The following is a 22,153-nucleotide window of genomic DNA, read 5'->3' on the forward strand; positions in this document are numbered from 1 at the left end:
GAAGCACCAGATCATCAGCAAACAGTAGACATTTGACTTCGGATTCTAGTAGGGTGATGCCGGGTGCTGCAGACTTTTCTAGTGCCCGCGCCAATTCATTGATATATATGTTGAAGAGGATGGGGCTTTAGCTGCATCCCTGTCTCACCCCACGACCCTGTGAGAAGAAATGTGTGTTTTTTGCCAATTATAACCGCACACTTGTTGTTAGTGTACATGGATTTTATAATGTCGTATGTTTTACCCCCAACACCACTTTCCATCAATTTGTATAGCAGACCCTCATGCCAAATTGAGTCGAAGGCTTTTTTGAAATCAACAGAGCATGAGAAGACTTTGCCTTTGTTTTGGTTTGTTTGGTTGTCAATTAGGGTGTGCAGGGTGAATACATGGTCTGTTGTACGGTAATTTGGTAAAAAGCCAATTTGACATTTGCTCAGTACATTGTTTTCATTGAGGAAATGTACGAGTCTGCTGTTAATGATAATGCAGAGGATTTTCCCAAGGTTGCTGTTGACGCATATTCCACGGTAGTTATTGGGGTCAAATTTGTCTCCACTTTTGTGGATTGGGGTGATCAGTCCTTGGTTCCAAATATTGGGGAAGATGCCAGAGCTAAGGATGATGTTAAAGAGTTTTAGTATAGCCAATTGGAATTTGTTGTCTGTATATTTCATCATTTCATTGAGGATACCATCAACACCACAGGCCTTTTTGGGTTGGAGGGTTTTTATTTTGTCCTGTAACTCGTTCAAGGTAATTGGAGAATCCAGTGGGTTCTGGTAGTCTTTAATAGTTGATTCTAAGATTTGTATTTGATCATGTATATGTTTTTGCTCTTTATTCTTTGTTATAGAGCCAAAAAGATTGGAGAAGTGGTTTACCCATACATCTCCATTTTGGATAGATAATTCTTCGTGTTGTTGTTTGTTTAGTGTTTTCCAATTTTCCCAGAAGTGGTTAGAGTCTATAGATTCTTCAATTACATTGAGCTGATTTCTGACGTGCTGTTCCTTCTTTTTCCGTAGTCCGTAATCTTCTCTCCCTCTCTCTGTCTCTCTCTCTCCCTCTCTCTCTCTCTCTCTCTCTCTCTCTCTCTCTCTCTCTCCCTCTGTCTCTCCCTCTCTCTCTCTTTCTCCGTCTCTCTTCTCCTGTCAGGTGGACTATAAGGCAGATGATTGGCTGGTGAAGAACATGGATCCTCTGAATGACAACATAGCGTCTCTCCTCCACCAGTCCTCTGATCACTTCATCTCTGAGCTCTGGAGAGAGGGTACGACACACACACACACACACACACACACACAGGGTCAACAAATACTTAATACTTGGTCCCTTTATCAAAGTGTTAGTCAGAAATGGCACTGACCTAAATGTTTCTAATAGACAGGTGAAATCCACCTATGAGGATTCCCCCATATCTGTTTGATTCACAGCATAATACTGCTTCCCTAGAATGAACTAACAGCTGTATTTCTCTCTACTACTCTTCTCTTCTATTTGTATCTGCCCTCCTCTCACTGTTTTCTCTCCCCTCTCGTTCCCTTCTCTGTTTATCTTCAACTCAAATTATTCTCTCACTCCCTCCTCCCTTCTCCACTGTCCTGTTCTTCTTTCCCTTGTCACTCTTTCTTTCCTCTGTGTCCACCTTCTTCTCCCTCTGTCCACCTTCTTCTCCCTCTGTCCACCTTCTTCTCCCTCTGTCCACCTTCTTCTCCCTCTGTCCACCTTCTTCTCCCTCTGTCCACCTTCTTCTCCCTCTGTCCACCTTCTTCTCCCTCCGTCCACCTTCTACTCCCTCTGTCCACCTTCTTCTCCCTCTGTCCACCTTCTTCTCCCTCTGTCCACCTTCTTCTCCCTCTGTCCACCTTCTTCTCCCTCTGTCCACCTTCTTCTCCCTCTGTCCACCTTCTTCTCCCTCTGTCCACCTTCTACTCCCTCTGTCCACCTTCTTCTCCCTCTGTCCACCTTCTTCTCCCTCTGTCCACCTTCTACTCCCTCTGTCCACCTTCTTCTCCCTCTGTCCACCTTCTTCTCCCTCTGTCCACCTTCTACTCCCTCTGTCCACCTTCTTCTCCCTCTGTCCACCTTCTTCTCCCTCTGTCCACCTTCTACTCCCTCTGTCCACCTTCTTCTCCCTCTGTCCACCTTCTTCTCCCTCTGTCCCTCCTCTTTTTTCCATTTTGACTTCCTCCTCTCCTACCTCAGATATTCAGACTCTTCCTCGAGTATATTTCTTTGACTCCTATGCCACACTGCAGACCAATGGCTCTGACAGTAGGTTTCTTCCTACGTCTGCTTGTTTCACCCCTCGCCCCCCCTAGTGCCTGGTAGACCCCTGGTGTGTTGTGTTGTGTTGTGTGTGAGTGGTGTAGTTCGTAGTGTCTGGTAGACCCCTGGTGTGTTGTGTTGTGTTGTGTTGTGTGTGAGTGGTGTAGTTCGTAGTGTCTGGTAGACCCCTGGTGTGTTGTGTTGTGTTGTGTTGTGTGTGAGTGGTGTAGTTCGTAGTGTCTGGTAGACCCCTGGTGTGTTGTGTTGTGTTGTGTTGTGTGTGAGTGGTGTAGTTCGTAGTGCCTGGTAGACCCCTGGTGTGTTGTGTTGTGTTGTGTGTGAGTGGTGTAGTTCGTAGTGCCTAGTAGACCCCTGGTGTGTTGTGTTGTGTTGTGTGTGAGTGGTGTAGTTCGTAGTGCCTGGTAGACCCCTGGTGTGTGTGGTGTGTGTGTTGTGGTGTGTGTGTTGTGGTGTGTGTGAGTGATGTGTGTTGTGGTGTGTGTGAGTGGTGTGTGTGTTGTGTGGTGTGTGTTGTGGTGTGTGTGAGTGGTGTGTGTGTTGTGGTGTGTGTTGTGGTGTGTGTGTTGTGGTGTGTGTGTTGTGGTGTGTGTTGTGGTGTGTGTGTTGTGTTGTGGTGTGTGTTGTGTTGTGTGTGTTGTGTTGTGTTGTGTGTGAGTGGTGTGTGTGTTGTGGTGTGTGTGTTGTGGTGTGTGTGAGTGGTGTGTGTGTTGTGTTGTGTGTGTTGTGGTGTGTGTGAGTGGTGTGTGTGTTGTGTTGTGGTGTGTGTGTTGTGGTGTGTGTGTGTGTGGTGTGTGTGTGTTGTGGTGTGTGTGTTGTGTTGTGGTGTGTGTGTGTGTGTGGTGTGTGTGTTGTGTTGTGAGTGGTGTGTTGTGGTGTGTGTTGTGGTGTGTGTTGTGGTGTGTGTTGTGGTGTGTGTGTGGTGTGTGTGTTGTGGTGTGTTGTGTGTGAGTGGTGTGTGTGTGAGTGGTGTGTGTGTTGTGTTGTGGTGTGTGTGTTGTGTTGTGTGTGAGTGGTGTGTGTGTTGTGTTGTGGTGTGTGTGTTGTGGTGTGTGTGTTGTGGTGTGTGTGTTGTGTTGTGTTGTGGTGTGTGTTGTGGTGTGTGTGTTGTGGTGTGTGTGTTGTGTTGTGGTGTGTGTGTTGTGTTGTGGTGTGTGTGTTGTGGTGTGTGTGTGGTGTGTGTGTTTTGTGGTGTGTGTGTTGTGTTGTGGTGTGTGTGAGCGGTGTGTGGTGTGTGTGTTGTGTTGTGTTGTGGTGTGTGTGAGTGGTGTGTGTGGTGTGTTGTGGTGTGTGTGTGGTGGTGTGTGTGTTGTGGTGTGTGTGAGTGGTGTAGTTCGTAGTGCCTGGTAGACCCCTGGTGTGTGTGTTGTGGTGTAGTTCGTAGTGTCGTGTTTAGTACCATGTTCTTACTGTTGTCCTCTGAATACTTCTCAACTCTGTTTCAGTATACATTTCTTACTCAACTATTTTCTATTTATCTCACTTTACATTTGTACTTAGTTGTTGTTGTTGTTGATTTGCTTTTAGTGACCGTGCTGTGATGGTCTGGTGTTCATGCGTTGCTTTTTGAAATCTTTTGCAACATTCTGAAGGAATTCACTTCATTTCTATAGAAGCTCCATAAACCACAAGGCACTGCTCTCACATCCTCACCAGGGCTACGTTCAGAATACTTAAACAGTTGCAAACGGTTTTGCTACACGTGTTTTTACAAAACAGCAAGTATGGTCAAGAAACATTGACCACAGAGAAACCTCCTGCAACATTTCAGATCCTGAAAAAGCCCTCCATTTTCTCTGCCATCACAATGGCCCCAACCAGAGCCACGGATATACAGAGTTTGATAAACTGTCTTCCATGTTGGCACCAAGCCGCCCATGACACTAACATTGTCATTTGCATTCTAACTACAGTGTTAACTGAAACCTCTCCCACCAACATGGAGCCCGTTCCAAATCTCTAACCTAGTTGGCCAAACTCATGTCTGTAGCTCTGGTCCCTCCACCACCAACCCACCAATCAGAGCTGTTCTAACTGTGACTTCCTCTGCGTGTAGTGGAGAGGCCCGTAGGGCTGGACCAGGTGTCCAACGACACCAACAGTGGGCCGGTCAACTTCGGGGCGGGGCTGAAGACTAAGAAGGGGATGTTCAGGACCGTAGGTCAGCTCTACAAGGAGTCCCTCACCAAGCTGATGGCAACACTACGCAACACCAACCCGAACTTCCTCCGCTGTATCATCCCCAACCACGAGAAGAAGGTGAGAGAGGAGAGGAAAAGAGGAGAGGAGGAGGGGGAGAAGAGAGGGGAGGGTTAGGATGCACACACAGCCAGGCTATTGATTGATTTCCCTCTATCTCTCAAACAGACAGACTATATATTCAACCACAGGTTATAACCCTACTCTCTCTGACTGTCTCTCTGACTGTCTCTCTGTGTCTGTCTTTCATCTCTCTCTCTCTCTCTCTCTTTCTCTCTCTGTCTGTCTGTCTCTCTGTGTCTGTCTCTCTGTGTCTGTCTTTCATCTCCCTCTCTCTCTCTCTCTCCCTCTCTCTCTGTCTGTCTGTCTGTCTGTCTGTCTGTCTGTCTGTCTGTCTGTCTGTCTGTCTGTCTGTCTGTCTGTCTGTCTGTCTGTCTGTCTGTCTGTCTGTCTGTCTGTCTGTCTGTCTGTCTGTCTGTCTGTCTGTCTGTCATCTCTCTCTCTCTCAATTCAATTAAATTCAAGGGGCTTTATTGGCATGGGAAACATGTGTTAACATTGCCAAAGCAAGTGAGGTAGATAATATACAAAAGTGAAATAAACAATACAAATTAACAGTAAACATTACACATACAGAAGTTTCAAAACAATAAAGACATTACAAATGTCATATTATATATATATATATATATATATATATATATATATATATATATATATACAGTGTTGTAACAATGTACTAATAGTTAAAGTACACAAGGGAAAATAAATAAGCATAAATATGGGTTGTATTTACAATGGTGTTTGTTCTTCACTGGTTGTCCTTTTCTTGTGGCAACAGGTCACAAATCTTGCTGCTGTGATGGCACACTGTGGAATTTCACCCAGTAGATATGGGAGTTTATCAAAATTGGATTTGTTTTTGAATTCTTTGTGGATCTGTGTAATCTGAGGGAAATATGTATCTCTAATATGGTCATACATTGGACAGGAGGTTAGGAAGTGCAGCTCAGTTTCCACCTCATTTTGTGGGCAGTGTGCACATAGCCTGTCTTCTCTTGAGAGCCAGGTCTGCCTACGGCGGCCTTTCTCAATAGCAAGGCTATGCTCACTCTGTACATAGTCTGTACATAGTCAAAGCTTTCCTTAAGTTTGGGTCAGTCACAGTGGACAGGTATTCTGCCACTGTGTACTCTCTGTTTAGGACCAAATAGCATTCTAGTTTGCTCTGTTTTTTTGTTAATTCTTTCCAATGTGTCAAGTAATTATCTTTTTGTTTTCTCATGATTTGGTTGGGTCTAATTGTGCTGCTGTCCTGGGGCTCTGTGGGGTGTGTTTGTGTTTGTGAACAGAGCCCCAGGACCAGCTTGCTTAGGGACTCTTCTCCAGGTTCATCTCTCTGTAGGTGATGGCTTTGTTATGGACGGTTTGGGAATCGCTTCCTTTTAGGTGGTTGTAGAATTTAACAGCTCTTTTCTGGATTTTGATAATTAGTGGGTATCGGCCTAATTCTGCTCTGCATGCATTATTTGGTGTTCTACGTTGTACACGGAGGATATTTTTGCAGAATTCTGCATGCAAAGTCTCAATTTGGTGTTTGTCCCATTTTGTGAAGTCTCTCTCTCTCTCTCTCTCTGTCTGTCAGTCTGGTAAGCTGACTCCCCATCTTGTTCTGGACCAGCTGAGGTGTAATGGAGTCTTAGAGGGGATCCGTATCTGCAGACAGGGCTTCCCCAACCGCATCCCCTTCCAGGAGTTCAGACAGAGGTAACATGGGACAGGGGTGTGTGTGTGTCTGGCAAGAGGAAACGCTTAACATCCACAATGATGGCTATCGGAACCGTTTGTCTCACACCCACAGAAACACACATTCGCCTGTCAGTTAACGTTGTCATGTAGAGAACACAGTCCCAGTCTCTCTGTCTCTTCCTGTAGGTATGAGATCCTGACTCCTAATGCTATCCCTCGTACCTTCATGGACGGGAAGCAGGCCTGTGAACTCATGGTGAGTCCCATTGAACAGCTAAGCTGTACTGTCGTTTACCAAAATAGGGCCTTATGTGTTGAAGCACATGCAACTTTGTATCCATCCTCTCTCTGTCTCCAGATCAGTGCGTTGGAGCTGGACCGTAACCTGTTCAGAGTTGGGCAGAGCAAAGTGTTCTTCAGGGCTGGAGTCTTAGGTCACCTGGAGGAGGAGAGAGACCTGAAGATCACTGACACCATCATACGCTTCCAGAGCGCTGCCCGAGGATTCCTCGCACGCAGGTGTGTTTTAGTGTGTGTCTTTGTCTCTCTGTCTCTCTCTCTGTGTTGACTTTCTCTGTCTCTCTCTCTGTGTTGACTATCTCCGTCTCTCTCTCTGATTTGACTCTCTCTGTCTCTCTCTCTCTGTGTTGACTCTGTCTCTCTCTCTGAGTTGACTCTCTCTCACTCTGTTGACTCTCTGTCTCTCTGTCTATCTCTCTGTGTTGACTCTCTGTCTCTCTCTCTGAGTTGACTCTCTCTCTGTTGACTCTGTCTCTCTGTCTCTCTCTCTCTGTTGACTATCTGTCTCTCTCTGTGTTGACTCTTTCTCTCTGTGTTGACTCTCTCTGTCTCTCTCTTAGTTGACTCTTTTTCTCTCTCTGTTGACTCTCTGTCTTGACTCTCTCTGTCTCTCTCTCTGAGTTGACTCTCTCTCTCTGTCTCTCTGTGTTGACTCTCTTTGTCTCTCTGTCTTTCTCTGTCTTTCTCTCTGTGTTTTCTCTCTCTGTGTTGACTCTCTGTTTTCTCTCTCTGTGTTGACTCTCTCTGTGTTTTCTTTCTCTGTGTTGTCTCTCTCTCTCTGTGTTTTCTCTCTCTGTGTTGACTCTGTGTCTCTCTCTGTCTCTCTCTGTGTTTTCTCTCTCTGTGTTGACTCTCTCTGTCTCTCTCTCTCTGTGTTTTCTCTCTCTGTGTTGACTGTCTGTCTCTCTTTCTGTGTTTTCTCTCTCTGTGTTGACTCTCTGTCTCTTTCTCTGTGTTGACTCTGTCTCTCTCTCTGTCTCTCTCTCTGTGTCTCTCTGTGTTGACTCTCTCTGTCTCTCTCTCTGTCTCTCTCTCTGTCTTTCTCTCTGTGTTTTCTCTCTGTGTTGACTCTCTGTTTTCTCTCTCTGTGTTGACTCTCTCTGTGTTTTCTTTCTCTGTGTTGTCTCTCTCTCTGTGTTTTCTCTCTCTGTGTTGACTCTCTGTGTCTCTCTCTGTCTCTCTCTGTGTTTTCTCTCTCTGTGTTGACTCTCTCTGTCTCTCTCTCTCTGTGTTTTCTCTCTCTGTGTTGACTCTCTGTCTCTCTTTCTGTGTTTTCTCTCTCTGTGTTGACTCTCTGTCTCTTTCTCTGTGTTGACTCTGTCTCTCTCTCTGTCTCTCTCTCTGTGTCTCTCTGTGTTGACTCTCTCTGTCTCTCTCTGTGTTTTCTCTCTCTGTGTTGAATCTCTCTGTAGGGCCTTCCTGAAGAAGCAGCAGCAGCTGAGTGCTATGAGAGTGATGCAGAGGAACTGTGCTGCCTACCTCAAACTCAGGAACTGGCAATGGTGGAGGCTGTTCACCAAGGTACACACACACACATACCCATACACACACACACACACACACACACACACACACACACACACACACACACACACACACACACACACACACACACACACACACACACACACACACACACAGACACACACAAACACATACACACTCTAGCACAGGTATGTGACCTAACCTGTGACCTCTGACCCGTGCCCCAGGTGAAGCCTCTGCTGCAGGTGACTCGTCAGGACGAGGAGATCCAGGTGAGGGAGGCGGAGCTTAAGAATGCCAAAGACAACCTGACCAGAGTGGAACAGGACTACACTGATCTGGACAAGAAACACATACAGGTAACATACCTTTCCTTTCTCTATCTATCTTTCTGGAGGTTTCTCTATGTATCTATCTGGAGGTGTATCTATCTATCTATCTGGAGGTTTCTCTGTCTATCTGTCTGGAGGTTTCTCTGTCTATCTGTCTGGAGGTGTATCTATCTATCTGGAGGTTTATCTATTTATATTTCTGGAGGTGTATCTATTTATCTATCTGGAGGTTTATCTATTTATATTTCTGGAGGTTTATCTATCTATCTATCTGGAGGTTTATATATCTATCTATCTGGAGGTTTATCTATTTATCTATCTGGAGGTTTATCTATTTATCTATCTGGAGGTTTATCTATTTATCTATCTGGAGGTTTATCTATTTATCTATCTGGAGGTTTATCTATTTATCTATCTGGAGGTTTATATATCTATCTATCTGGAGGTTTATCTATCTATCTATCTGGAGGTTTATCTATCTATCTATCTGGAGGTTTATCTATTTATCTATCTGGAGGTTTATCTATTTATCTATCTGGAGGTTTATCTATTTATCTATCTGGAGGTTTATATATCTATCTATCTGGAGGTTTATCTATCTATCTATCTGGAGGTTTATCTATCTATCTATCTGGAGGTTTATCTATTTATATTTCTGGAGGTTTATCTATTTATCTATCTGGAGGTTTATATATCTATCTATCTGGAGGTTTATCTATCTATCTATCTGGAGGTTTATCTATTTATCTATCTGGAGGTTTATCTATTTATCTATCTGGAGGTGTATCTATCTATCTATCTATCTGGAGGTTTATCTATCTATCTATCTATCTGGAGGTGTATCTATTTATCTATCTGGAGGTCTATCTATCTATCTGGAGTTTTATCTATCTATCTATCTGGAGTTTTATCTATCTATCTGGAGGTTTATCTATCTATCTATCTGGAGGTTTATCTATCTATCTATCTGGAGGTTTATCTATTTATCTATCTGGAGGTTTATATATCTATCTGGAGGTTTATCTATTTATCTATCTGGAGGTTTATATATCTATCTGGAGAGTTATCTATCTATCTGGAGGTTTATCTATTTATATTTCTGGAGGTTTATATATCTATCTGGAGGTTTATCTATCTATCTATCTGGAGGTTTATCTATTTATCTATCTGGAGGTTTATCTATCTATCTATCTGGAGGTTTATATGTCTATCTGGAGGTTTATCTATCTATCTGGAGGTTTATCTATTTATATTTCTGGAGGTGTATCTATCTATCTCTCTCTCTACCTCCCTGTCCCTTTCTCCCCTCTCATTCCTGGTTCCTAGCTGATGGAGGAGAAGGCGGTGCTGACAGACCAGCTGCAGGCGGAGGCAGAGCTGTTTGCTGAGGCGGAGGAGATGAGGGCCAGACTGGTCAGCAGGAAGCAGGAGTTGGAGGAAATCTTGGGGGAGCTGGAGGGACGATTGGAGGAGGAGGAGGAGAGGGGCGTTCAGATGACCAATGAGAAGAAGAAGATGCAGCAGCACGTGACGGTATAGGACAGTGGGAGAGTGGAAGACAGAGAAGGGGACATGAAGCACATGATAATGAGGAAGAGAGCAGCATTGTTTTGGAACTTTAGATGAGAGGCTCTGCTGAATAACTGGATCTTTCAGTCTCTCTAATGTTCTGTCACTCCTCTTCTCTTCATCTCTCTACCTCTCCCTCCTTCTCTCCTCCCCTCTCCCTCCTTCTCTCCTCCCCTCTCCCTCTCTCCTCCTCTCATCCCTCTCCCTCCTTCTCTCCTCCCCTCTCCCTCTCTCCTCCTCTCCTCCCATTTCTCTCCTCCCATTTCCCTCCTTCTCTCCCCTCTCCCTCTCTCCTCCTCAGGATCTTGAGGAGCAGTTGGAGGAGGAGGAGTCGGCCAGACAGCGCCTCCAGTTGGAGAAGGTTACCCTGGAGACCAAGGTCAAGAGTCTGGAGACAGAGATGCTGAGCACTGGAGAACAGAGAGACCGCCTCAGCAAGGTAACCATAGTTACACTGGCTACAGTATAAACCCTGGACCGCATTTAACTGGAACACTTACCTCATCCTGGACAGGACTGAAGGGCTTTATAGAAGCTGACTAACCCAGGGTTGACTCAGCTGGACAGGGCTGAAGGGCTTTATAGAAGCTGACCTACCCAGGGTTGACTCAGCTGGACAGGACTGAAGGGATTTATAGAAGCTGACCTACCCAGGGTTGACTCAGCTGGACAGGACTGAAGGGCTTTATAGAAGCTGACCTACCCAGGGTTGACTCAGCTGGACAGGACTGAAGGGATTTATAGAAGCGACCTACCCAGGGTTCACTCAGCTGGACAGGACTGAAGGGCTTTATAGAAGCTGACCTACCCAGGGTTGACTCAGCTGGACAGGACGGAAGGGATTTATAGAAGCGACCTACCCAGGGTTGACTCAGCTGGACAGGACGGAAGGGATTTATAGAAGCGACCTACCCAGGGTTGACTCAGCTGGACAGGACTGAAGGGATTTATAGAAGCTGACCTACCCAGGGTTCACTCAGCTGGACAGGACTGAAGGGCTTTATAGAAGCTGACCTACCCAGGGTTCACTCAGGTGGACAGGACTGAAGGGATTTATAGAAGCGGACCTACCCAGGGTTGCCTCAGCTGGACAGGACTGAAGGGATTTATAGAAGCTGACCTACCCAGGGTTCACTCAGCTGGACAGGACTGAAGGGCTTTATAGAAGCTGACCTACCCAGGGTTCACTCAGCTGGACAGGACTGAAGGGATTTATAGAAGCGGACCTACCCAGGGTTCACTCAGCTGGACAGGACTGAAGGGCTTTATAGAAGCTGACCTACCCAGGGTTCTCTCAGCTGGACAGGACTGAAGGGCTTTATAGAAGCTTATTTACCCAGGGTTGACTCAGCTGGACAGGACTGAAGGGATGTATAGAAGTTTACTTACCCAGGGTTGACTCAGCTGGACATGACTGAAAGGCTTTATAGAAGCTTACTTACCCAGGGTTGACTCAGCTGGACAGGACTGAAGGGTTTTATAGAAGCTGACTACCCCAGGGTTCACTCAGCTGGACATGACTGAAGGGCTTTATAGAAGCTGACCTACCCAGGGTTGACTCAGCTGGACAGGACTGAATGGATTTATAGAAGCTGACTAACCCAGGGTTCTCTCAGCTGGACAGGACTGAAGGGATTTATAGAAACTGACTAACCCAGGGTTCACTCAGCTGGACAGGACTGAAGGGATTTATAGAAGCTGACTAACCCAGGGTTCACTCAGCTGGAACTTCATTTATCCATGTTGTCTCTGTCTCTCAGGAGAAGAAGCACCTGGAGGAGAGGTTGAATGAGGTGACAGACTCACTGTCTGAGGAAGAGGAGAAGACCAAGAGTCTCAACAAACTGAAAAACAAACAAGAAGCAGTCATTGCTGACCTGGAAGGTAAAGCTTGTTCCTAACTGATGGCACTTGTTATGCATACTTAACGTTATGACATACATTTGATGAACTTGCTGCACACTCAACACTGTTTCAGAATCTTGACCTGGTATGAATTATTTTATATTTTCTTTCTCTTCTTCCCCCTCGCTCCTGTAGATCGGTTGAAGCGTGAGGAGCAGGGTCGTCTGGAGCAGGAGAAGTGGAGGAGGAGGATGGAGGGAGAAGCCGTGGAAGCCCAGGAGCAGCTCTCTGACCTGGGACTACTGTCCGCTGAACTCAGGGGCACCCTGGCTCAGAGAGAGAAAGATATCACAACCCTACAGGGGAGGTGAGAGGAAGTCTATACTGTATATTCACACACCTTGAGAAGAGTGGAAATATCAACCCCCTCATTTGCATAGTGTTACAAAACTGCTTTCTCTCTTGATAATGGTAATCAAAACGGTTCCAGCACAGTGCCCTGCGGAACACCATATTTGACTTCTCTCTCTCTTTCTCCCAGGTTGGAGGAGGAGGGTGCACGAAGGACTGAGGCTCAGAGGGCTCTGAGAGAGGCCATGTCTCAGGTGTCAGAGCTGAAGGAGGAAGTGGAGAATGAACGAGGGATGAGAGAGAGGGCAGAGAAACAGAGGAGAGACCTGGGGGAGGAGCTGGAGGCCTTGAGGACAGAGCTGGAAGACACACTGGACACCACGGCGGCCCAGCAGGAACTCAGGTCTCGTAGAGAGGCAGAGCTGGGGGAGCTCCAGAGGTGTGTTGAGGGGGAGACGAGACGTCACGAGGCCCAGCTCTCAGAGCTCAGAGTCAAGCACTGCTCTGCCATAGACAACCTGCAGGAACAACTGGACAACAGCAAGCGGGTGAGTCAAACACAGAATGTAGCCTATGCAGTGACTCTCTGCATATTGCGTGTGTTATTCCCTCAGTACAGTATCGGTAGTGACTCCTGCATGTTATTCTCTCTCTGTAGACTGGTCACTGAGACGTCTGTAACATAGTGTTTCTATGCGTATGGTATGTATGTAGTAATTCCTGATGTTATATGGTCTCCCCAGGCCCGTCAGTCCCTAGAGAAGGCCAAGACTCTATTAGAGGACGAGAGGGTGAGCTTGGCCTCAGAGCTGAAGTCCCTGCAGGGGGGCCGCATGGAGAGTGAGAGGGGCCGCAAGAGGGCAGAGGGCCAACTCCAGGAGCTGACCGCACGCCTCGCACAGGCCGACAGAGAGAGAGAGGAGAGAGAGGAGCGACTGCACAAGCTACAGTCTGAGATGGAGACCCTCTCTAGTTCTCTCTCCTCCTCTGACTCCAAGTCGCTCCGTCTCAACAAGGAGGTCAGCAGCCTGGAGAGCCAGCTCCACGACGCTCAGGTACACACACACACACACATTCACACACACTGTCAACTCCTTCATCCTCTGTTTATAATCAAATCAAATTTTATTTGTCACATGCACCGAATACAACAGGTGTAGTAGACCTGTCACAGGACTTTCATAATTCCTATGTGTTCATTAATTAAATACACTCTGTCTATTTTTAAGAATTTGTAAGGTTCTTATTTGTATAAAATAGACAGGGACCAGTCTTATCAAAATTATATAATAGTATTTATTCTCGGAGCGCGCTGCCATGGAACCACGAACAACAGTTTATATACAAAATATGACGTCATAGGTTATAAAATATCCTTCCTCCTATCGACCAGGACAAAGCAGGTTCAAAAGTTTATTCCAACCTCCTAGCGCACACCCACACACATCAAGATTAACTTCTTAAGTTTCACCATTATCCATCACTATTCAGCAGACAGTTCCAGATAACGAAAACCTAAAAGAACAACAATTAAAGAACAATAATCTGGCTATATACAGGGGGTACCGGTACCAAGTTAATCTGCAGGGGTACAGGTTAGTCCAGGTAATTGAGGTAATATGTACATGTAGGTAGAGGTAAAGTGACGATGCATAGATTATAAACAGAGAGTAGTAGCAGTGTAAAAAAAGGGGGGTAATGCAGATAGTCCAGGTAGCCATTTGATTACCTGTTTAGCAGTCTTATGGCTTGGGGGTAGAAGCTGTTAAGAAGCCTTTTGGACCTAGAATTGGCGCTCCGGTACCGCTTTCCGTGCAGTAGCAGAGAGAACAGTCTATGACTAGGGTTGTTGGGGTCTTTGGCCATTTTTAGGGCCTTCCTCTGACACCGCCTGGTGTAGAGGTCCTGGGTGGCAGGAACTTGGCCCCAGTGATGTACTGGGCCGTACACACTACCCTCTGTAGTGCCTTGTGGTTGGAGGCCGAGCAGTTGCCATACCAGGCGGTGATGCAACCAGCTCTCGATGGTGCTGCTGTGGAACTTTTTGAGGATCTGAGGATCTATTCCAAATCTTTTCAGTCTCCTGAGGGGTAATAGGTTTTGTCGTGCCCTCCTCACGACTGTCTTGATGTGCTTGGACCATGTTAGTTTGTTGGTGATGTAGACACCATGGAACTTGAAGCTCTCAACCTGCTCCACTACAGCCCCGTCGATGAGAATGGGGGCGTGCTCGGCCCTCCTTTTCCTGTAGTCCACAATCATCATCTCTGACTTGATCACGTTGAGGGAGAGGTTGTTGTCCTGGCACCACACTGCCACGTCTCTGACCTCCCTATAGGCTGTCTCATCGTTGTCGGTGATCAGGCCACTGTTGTGTCATCGGCAAACTTAATAATGGTGTTGGAGTCATGCCTGGCCGTGCAGCCATGGGTGAACAGGAAGTACAGGAGGGAACTGAGCACACACCCCTGAGGGGCCACTATGTTGAGGATCAGCATGGAATATGAGTTGTTACCTACCCTTACCACCTGGGGGCGGTCCGTCAGGAAGTCCAGGATCCAGTTGCAGAGGCAGGTGTTTGGTCCCAGGGTCCTTAGCTAAGTGATGAGCTTTGTGGGCACTATGGTGTTGAATGCTGAGCTGTAGTCAATGAATAGCATTGATGTTCCTTTTGTCCAGGTGGGAAAGGGCAGTGTTGAGTGCAATAGAGATTGCTTCATCTGTGGATCTGTTGGGGTGGTATGCAAATTGGAGTGGGTCTAGTGTTTCTGGGATGATGGTGTTGATGTGAGCCATGACCAGCCTTTCAAAGCACTTCATGGCTACAGATGTGAGTACTACGGGTCAGTAGTCATTTAGGCAGATTACCTTGATCTTCTTGGGCACAGGGACTATGGTGGTCAGGGAGACACTTGGGCACAGGGACTATGGTGGTCAGGGAGACACTTGAGCACAGGGACTATGGTGGTCAGGGAGACACTTGGGCACAGGGACTATGGTGGTCAGGGAGACACTTGGGCACAGGGACTATGGTGGTCAGTGAGACACTTGGGCACAGGGACTATGGTGGTCAGGGAGACACTTGGGCACAGGGACTATGGTGGTCAGGGAGACACTTGGGCACAGGGACTATGGTGGTCAGGGAGACACTTGGGCACAGGGACTATGGTGGTCAGGGAGACACTTGGGCACAGGGACTATGGTGGTCAGGGAGACACTTGGGCACAGGGACTATGGTGGTCAGGGAGACACTTGGCACAGGGACTATGGTGGTCAGTGAGACACTTGAGCACAGGGACTATGGTGGTCAGGGAGACACTTGGGCACAGGGACTATGGTGGTCAGGGAGACACTTGGGCACAGGGACTATGGTGGTCAGGGAGACACTTGGGCACAGGGACTATGGTGGTCAGGGAGACACTTGGCACAGGGACTATGGTGGTCAGGGAGACACTTGGGCACAGGGACTATGGTGGTCAGTGAGACACTTGAGCACAGGGACTATGGTGGTCAGGGAGACACTTGGGCACAGGGACTATGGTGGTCAGGGAGACACTTGGGCACAGGGACTATGGTGGTCAGTGAGACACTTGGGCACAGGGACTATGGTGGTCAGGGAGACACTTGAGCACAGGGACTATGGTGGTCAGGGAGACACTTGGGCACAGGGACTATGGTGGTCAGTGAGACACTTGGGCACAGGGACTATGGTGGTCAGTGAGACACTTGAGCACAGGGACTATGGTGGTCAGGGAGACACTTGGGCACAGGGACTATGGTGGTCAGGGAGACACTTGGGCACAGGGACTATGGTGGTCAGTGAGACACTTGGGCACAGGGACTATGGTGGTCAGGGAGACACTTGGGCACAGGGACTATGGTGGTCAGGGAGACACTTGGGCACAGGGACTATGGTGGTCAGGGAGACACTTGGGCACAGGGACTATGGTGGTCAGTGAGACACTTGGGCACAGGGACTATGGTGGTCAGGGAGACACTTGGGCACAGGGACTATGGTGGTCAGGGAGACACTTGGGCACAGGGACTATGGTGGTCAGGGAGACACTTGGGCACAGGGACTATGGTGGTCAGGGAGACACTTGAGCACAGGGACTATGGTGGTCAGGGAGACACTTGGGCACAGGGACTATGGTGGTCAGTGAGACACTTGGGCACAGGGACTATGGTGGTCAGGGAGACACTTGAGCACAGGGACTATGGTGGTCAGGGAGACACTTGAGCACAGGGACTATGGTGGTCAGGGAGACACTTGGGCACAGGGACTATGGTGGTCAGTGAGACACTTGGGCACAGGGACTATGGTGGTCAGTGAGACACTTGGGCACAGGGACTATGGTGGTCAGTGAGACACTTGGGCACAGGGACTATGGTGGTCAGTGAGACACTTGGGCACAGGGACTATGGTGGTCAGGGAGACACTTGGGCACAGGGACTATGGTGGTCAGGGAGGCACTTGAGCACAGGGACTATAGTGGTCAGGGAGACACTTGAGCACAGGGACTATGGTGGTCAGGGAGGCACTTGAGCACAGGGACTATAGTGGTCAGGGAGACACTTGAGCACAGGGACTATGGTGGTCAGGGAGACACTTGGGCACAGGGACTATGGTGGTCAGTGAGACACTTGGGCACAGGGACTATGGTGGTCAGGGAGACACTTGGGCACAGGGACTATGGTGGTCAGGGAGACACTTGGGCACAGGGACTATGGTGGTCAGGGAGACACTTGGGCACAGGGACTATGGTGGTCAGGGAGACACTTGAGCACAGGGACTATGGTGGTCAGGGAGACACTTGGGCACAGGGACTATGGTGGTCAGTGAGACACTTGGGCACAGGGACTATGGTGGTCAGGGAGACACTTGAGCACAGGGACTATGGTGGTCAGGGAGACACTTGAGCACAGGGACTATGGTGGTCAGGGAGACACTTGGGCACAGGGACTATGGTGGTCAGTGAGACACTTGGGCACAGGGACTATGGTGGTCAGTGAGACACTTGGGCACAGGGACTATGGTGGTCAGTGAGACACTTGGGCACAGGGACTATGGTGGTCAGTGAGACACTTGGGCACAGGGACTATGGTGGTCAGGGAGACACTTGGGCACAGGGACTATGGTGGTCAGGGAGGCACTTGAGCACAGGGACTATAGTGGTCAGGGAGACACTTGAGCACAGGGACTATGGTGGTCAGGGAGACACTTGGGCACAGGGACTATGGTGGTCAGTGAGACACTTGGGCACAGGGACTATGGTGGTCAGTGAGACACTTGGGCACAGGGACTATGGTGGTCAGGGAGACACTTGGGCACAGGGACTATGGTGGTCAGGGAGACACTTGGGCACAGGGACTATGGTGGTCAGTGAGACACTTGGCACAGGGACTATGGTGGTCAGTGAGACACTTGGGCACAGGGACTATGGTGGTCAGGGAGACACTTGGGCACAGGGACTATGGTGGTCAGGGAGACACTGGGGCACAGGGACTATGGTGGTCAGGGAGAGACTTGGGCACAGGGACTATGGTGGTCAGGGAGACACTTGGGCACAGGGACTATGGTGGTCAGGGAGACACTTTGGCACAGGGACTATGGTGGTCAGGGAGACACTTGGGCACAGGGACTATGGTGGTCAGGGAGACACTTGGGCACAGGGACTATGGTGGTCAGGGAGACACTTGAGCACAGGGACTATGGTGGTCAGGGAGACACTTGGGCACAGGGACTATGGTGGTCAGTGAGACACTTGGGCACAGGGACTATGGTGGTCAGTGAGACACTTGAGCACAGGGACTATGGTGGTCAGGGAGACACTTGAGCACAGGGACTATGGTGGTCAGGGAGACACTTGGGCACAGGGACTATGGTGGTCAGTGAGACACTTGGCACAGGGACTATGGTGGTCAGGGAGACACTTGAGCACAGGGACTATGGTGGTCAGTGAGACACTTGGGCACAGGGACTATGGTGGTCAGTGAGACACTTGAGCACAGGGACTATGGTGGTCAGTGAGACACTTGGGCACAGGGACTATGGTGGTCAGTGAGACACTTGGGCACAGGGACTATGGTGGTCAGTGAGACACTTGGGCACAGGGACTATGGTGGTCAGTGAGACACTTGGGCACAGGGACTATGGTGGTCAGGGAGACACTTGGGCACAGGGACTATGGTGGTCAGGGAGGCACTTGAGCACAGGGACTATAGTGGTCAGGGAGACACTTGAGCACAGGGACTATGGTGGTCAGGGAGACACTTGGGCACAGGGACTATGGTGGTCAGTGAGACACTTGGGCACAGGGACTATGGTGGTCAGTGAGACACTTGGGCACAGGGACTATGGTGGTCAGGGAGACACTTGGGCACAGGGACTATGGTGGTCAGGGAGACACTTGGGCACAGGGACTATGGTGGTCAGTGAGACACTTGGCACAGGGACTATGGTGGTCAGTGAGACACTTGGGCACAGGGACTATGGTGGTCAGGGAGACACTTGGGCACAGGGACTATGGTGGTCAGGGAGACACTGGGGCACAGGGACTATGGTGGTCAGGGAGAGACTTGGGCACAGGGACTATGGTGGTCAGGGAGACACTTGGGCACAGGGACTATGGTGGTCAGGGAGACACTTTGGCACAGGGACTATGGTGGTCAGGGAGACACTTGGGCACAGGGACTATGGTGGTCAGGGAGACACTTGGGCACAGGGACTATGGTGGTCAGGGAGACACTTGAGCACAGGGACTATGGTGGTCAGGGAGACACTTGGGCACAGGGACTATGGTGGTCAGTGAGACACTTGGGCACAGGGACTATGGTGGTCAGTGAGACACTTGAGCACAGGGACTATGGTGGTCAGGGAGACACTTGAGCACAGGGACTATGGTGGTCAGGGAGACACTTGGGCACAGGGACTATGGTGGTCAGTGAGACACTTGGCACAGGGACTATGGTGGTCAGGGAGACACTTGAGCACAGGGACTATGGTGGTCAGTGAGACACTTGGGCACAGGGACTATGGTGGTCAGTGAGACACTTGGGCACAGGGACTATGGTGGTCAGTGAGACACTAGAAAGTTGGTCAGCACATGCTCGGAGTACACGTCCTGGTAATCCATCTGGCCCTGCGGCCTTGTGAATGTTGACCAGTTTAAAGGTCTTACTCACATCGGCTACGGAGAGCGTGATCACTTTCCTGCTTTCACTCTCAGGAGCTACTTCAGGATGAGACTCGTCAGAAGCTGGCTCTGGGCTCCAGGGTGAGAGCTCTGGAGGAGGAGAGGAATGGACTGATGGAGAGAGTGGAGGAGGAAGAGGAGAGAGCCAAGGATCTCTCCAGGCAGATACAGACTCACACTCAGCAGGTAATCATCATTGTGTAAAAAAAACTTTCCTCTAGATTATAATATAAAACATGTTCAGTTGTCTTCTACAGTAAGTCTATCTTCCTCCTCACCATCACTCCCTCTCTCCCGCTCTCCCTCTAGCTGGCTGAGTTGCGGAGGCAGTCGGAGGAGGTGAATGGGGCGGTGGAGGCAGGAGAGGAGACGCGCAGGAAACTGCAGAGAGACCTAGACCAGGCCGTCCAGAGAGAACGACAGAAGGAGGAGGAGAAAGAACGCGTGGAGCGACAGAGGGAGAGGCTGAGGGAGGAGATAGAGGACATGACCCTGGCCCTGCAGAGAGAGAGACAGAACTGCACCACCCTGGAGAAGAGGCAGAAGAAGTTTGACCAGGTCAGAGTTCAGGGGTTAGAGGTTAAAGGTGAGAGGTAACCATAATGACATAATATCCCGTGATGTAACCCCTGCCCTTTGCCCCCTCAGTGCCTGTCAGAGGAGAAGGCGGTGAGTGCCCGGCTGGCTGAGGAGAGAGACAGGGCCGAGGCAGACAATAGAGAGAAGGAGACACGCTCCCTGGCACTGGCACGAGCCCTGCAGGTACCATTGGAGTGACTACACACATTATTATCCAGCTATCAGCATAAAAAGTTGTTTTCATCTTCATCTAAGTAATAGTGAGTGTTGATACTTCATTGTTCCCATCCACACTTACAGGAGGCCCAAGATCAGAGGGACGAGCTGGAGAGATCTAACAAGCAGCTCCGCATAGACATGGAACAACTAGTCAATCAACAGGATGACGTGGGGAAGAATGTATGTCTGTGTGTGTGTGTGTGTGTGTGTGTGTGTGTGTGTGTGTGTGAGAATGTGTGTATTTGTATTGCAGAGTGAAAATGTATCTCACACATTTCTCTCCTCCTGTGTCAGGTGCATGAGTTGGAGCGTTCCCGGCGGGCCCTGGAGACAGAGGCAGAGTCCCTGCGCACTCAGACCCAGGAGCTGGAGGAGGAGCTGGGGGAGGCGGAGAACTCCAGACTGAGGCTCGAGGTCACCCTCCAAGCCCTCAGGGCCCAGTTTGAGAGAGAGATCAGCACCAAGGAGGAGAAAGGAGAGGAGAAGAGGAGGTCTCTCAACAAACAGGTATGGAGAGAAGAGAGAAGAAGAGGTGTATCAAGCCTGAATATGGGGAGACAGTTATTCATTTGGATTAGATGCTAAACTTCTCTCTTTCTCTGCTATTCCCTTTCTTTCCTTCCCCCCTCCTCTTCTCTTTCTCTTCTTCCCCCCCAGGTGAGGGAGTTGGAGACCCAGCTAGAAGAGGAGAGAAGTCAACGCTCTCAGGCCATGTCCGTCAAGAAGCAGCTGGAGGGGGAGCTACAGGAGGCTGAGGCCCAGGTGGAGACAGCCAATCGCGGCAGGGAGGAGGGGCTTAGGCAGCTACGGAGACTGCAGGTAAGCTACACCCCCCTTCTCTCTTTCTTTCTAATGCTGCTTGCTCGGTCTGAGATTAGATGCTGTGCAGTTAACTGATATATAAACCACAGCTATAATGAGAAAGTTAAGTGTCCCAGCACAGAGCCTTACAGAAAACCATATTAATCAACCCTCCTTTTCGCTCTCTCTCAGGTTCAGATGAAGGAGGTGCTTCGTGAGCTGGATGAGTCCAAGCTGGCCCGTGACGAGGTGGTCGTCCAATCAAAAGACACAGAGAAGCGCTTGCAGACCTTGGAGGCGGAGTTACTGCAGCTTACAGAGGTGTGTGTGCTGGTGTGTGTGCGAAGACACAAACTCTTGTGTTTTAGGATACTAACGCCCTCTCTCTCTCTCTCTTTCTCTCTCTGTCTCTCTCCTTATGTCTGTCTCTCTCTTTCTCTCTCTCTCTGACTCTCTCTCTGTGTGTAGGATTTATCAGTGTCTGAGAAGATGAGGAGACAGGCTCAGCAGGAGAGAGATGAGATGGCTGATGAGATTGTCAACAGCTCTACCGGGAAGTCAGTATCTCTCTTTCTATTTTCCTTTCTGTATGTGTGTGTACTCATGTGTGTTTATTACTGTGTATTATGCGTGTGTATTACTCACGGTGTGTGTATTACTGTGTATTATGCGTGTGTATTACTCACGGTGTGTGTATTATGCGTGTGTATTACTCACGGTGTGTGTATTACTGTGTATTACTCACGGTGTGTGTATTACTGTGTATTACTCACGGTGTGTGTGTTGTCAGGTCGGCTCTGTGTGATGAGAAGCGGAGGTTGGAGGCGCGAGTCACTCAGCTGGAGGAGGAGTTGGAGGAGGAGCAAAGCAATGCTGAACTAGTGGCCGAGAGACACAGGAAGACAACACTTCAGGTACACACTCTCACACACTTACCCCTACACGCACACACATATAGACACACACACACACACACACACACACACACACACACACAGACACACACACACACACACAGACACACACACACACACACACAGACACACACACACACACACAGACACACACACACACACACACAGACACACACACACACACACACACATATAGACACACACACACACACACACACACACACACACACACACACACACACACACACAGTATACGGGACTCGATTTACATTTGTCCATTTTTCTTGGTTTTAATCTCCCTTTCTATCCCTCTGTCTCCCCTCCC

The 22,153-nt window shown here is 48.9% G+C and overlaps 1 protein-coding gene across 6 annotated transcripts in view; it reads left to right on the forward strand.

Annotated features, from left to right (window-relative positions):
* The window catches only part of LOC110534321 (myosin-10-like), an 83,948-nt gene that overhangs the window by 50,058 nt on the left and 11,737 nt on the right, over positions 1-22,153 (forward strand). For 5 of the 6 annotated variants that reach the window (XM_036940351.1, XM_036940353.1, XM_036940363.1 and 2 more), the window contains 23 exons: positions 1,159-1,273; positions 2,209-2,277; positions 4,346-4,548; positions 6,134-6,255; positions 6,424-6,493; positions 6,596-6,756; positions 7,950-8,058; positions 8,250-8,381; positions 9,681-9,887; positions 10,225-10,362; positions 11,684-11,807; positions 11,964-12,135; positions 12,310-12,667; positions 12,863-13,174; positions 19,349-19,501; positions 19,625-19,873; positions 19,964-20,077; positions 20,195-20,293; positions 20,408-20,620; positions 20,771-20,932; positions 21,107-21,235; positions 21,383-21,471; positions 21,705-21,828. In XM_036940351.1, coding sequence (XP_036796246.1) covers positions 1,159-1,273; positions 2,209-2,277; positions 4,346-4,548; positions 6,134-6,255; positions 6,424-6,493; positions 6,596-6,756; positions 7,950-8,058; positions 8,250-8,381; positions 9,681-9,887; positions 10,225-10,362; positions 11,684-11,807; positions 11,964-12,135; positions 12,310-12,667; positions 12,863-13,174; positions 19,349-19,501; positions 19,625-19,873; positions 19,964-20,077; positions 20,195-20,293; positions 20,408-20,620; positions 20,771-20,932; positions 21,107-21,235; positions 21,383-21,471; positions 21,705-21,828 — 3,624 coding nt within the window. The remainder of the gene's footprint in view (positions 1-1,158; positions 1,274-2,208; positions 2,278-4,345; positions 4,549-6,133; positions 6,256-6,423; positions 6,494-6,595; positions 6,757-7,949; positions 8,059-8,249; positions 8,382-9,680; positions 9,888-10,224; positions 10,363-11,683; positions 11,808-11,963; positions 12,136-12,309; positions 12,668-12,862; positions 13,175-19,348; positions 19,502-19,624; positions 19,874-19,963; positions 20,078-20,194; positions 20,294-20,407; positions 20,621-20,770; positions 20,933-21,106; positions 21,236-21,382; positions 21,472-21,704; positions 21,829-22,153) is intronic. The other variant, XM_036940384.1, reaches the window with a different exon arrangement.

This window comes from Oncorhynchus mykiss, chromosome 2, assembly GCF_013265735.2.
Source record: "Oncorhynchus mykiss isolate Arlee chromosome 2, USDA_OmykA_1.1, whole genome shotgun sequence".
Classification (NCBI taxonomy): Eukaryota; Metazoa; Chordata; class Actinopteri; order Salmoniformes; family Salmonidae; genus Oncorhynchus; species Oncorhynchus mykiss.